Source organism: Cynoglossus semilaevis, unplaced genomic scaffold, assembly GCF_000523025.1.
Source record: "Cynoglossus semilaevis isolate Cse_v1.0 unplaced genomic scaffold, Cse_v1.0 C18764837, whole genome shotgun sequence".
Lineage (NCBI taxonomy): Eukaryota > Metazoa > Chordata > Actinopteri > Pleuronectiformes > Cynoglossidae > Cynoglossus > Cynoglossus semilaevis.
In genome coordinates, this window is record NW_007595152.1 from 1 (window position 1) to 456 (window position 456).

Here is a 456-nt window from a genome sequence, read left to right on the forward strand (position 1 = left end):
TTTTTTTTTAAATATTTTTTTGGGCTGAAACTTCACCCTGTTTGCCTAAACTCCACCTTCTCCGCAGATTAAAATGGACTCCCAGATGACGAAGCAGGCGCTAAATGAGATTGAGACCAGGCACACGGAGATCATTAAGCTGGAAAACAGCATTCGTGAGCTGCATGACATGTTCGTGGACATGGCCATGCTAGTGGAGAGCCAGGTAAGCACGTGCCACCACCGGGATCGGTGTGCGACTGCTTTGGCCTGGTACCTTCACGGTATGTCTTGGTTTGTCCACAGGGGGAAATGATCGACAGAATTGAATACAATGTGGAACACTCTGTCGACTACGTGGAGCGAGCTGTTTCTGACACCAAGAAGGCTGTGAAATATCAGAGCCAGGCTCGCAAGGTCAGTGCACGCGGAGAATGACCGCGGAACGGCTAAGAAGTTAGCCAAAAAAATGTTTCT

At 48.7% G+C, this 456-nt stretch overlaps 1 protein-coding gene across 1 annotated transcript; it reads left to right on the forward strand.

Moving 5' to 3' along the window:
* The first annotated feature begins 42 nt into the window (after nucleotides 1-42).
* LOC103399745 (syntaxin-1B-like) lies at nucleotides 43-443 on the forward strand. The gene is made up of 2 exons (XM_008338381.3): nucleotides 43-205; nucleotides 286-443. The coding sequence occupies exons 1-2, from the start codon at nucleotides 74-76 to the stop codon at nucleotides 415-417; spliced, it is 264 nt and encodes an 87-aa protein (XP_008336603.2). The 5' UTR covers nucleotides 43-73; the 3' UTR covers nucleotides 418-443.
* The last annotated feature ends 13 nt before the right edge of the window (nucleotides 444-456 follow it).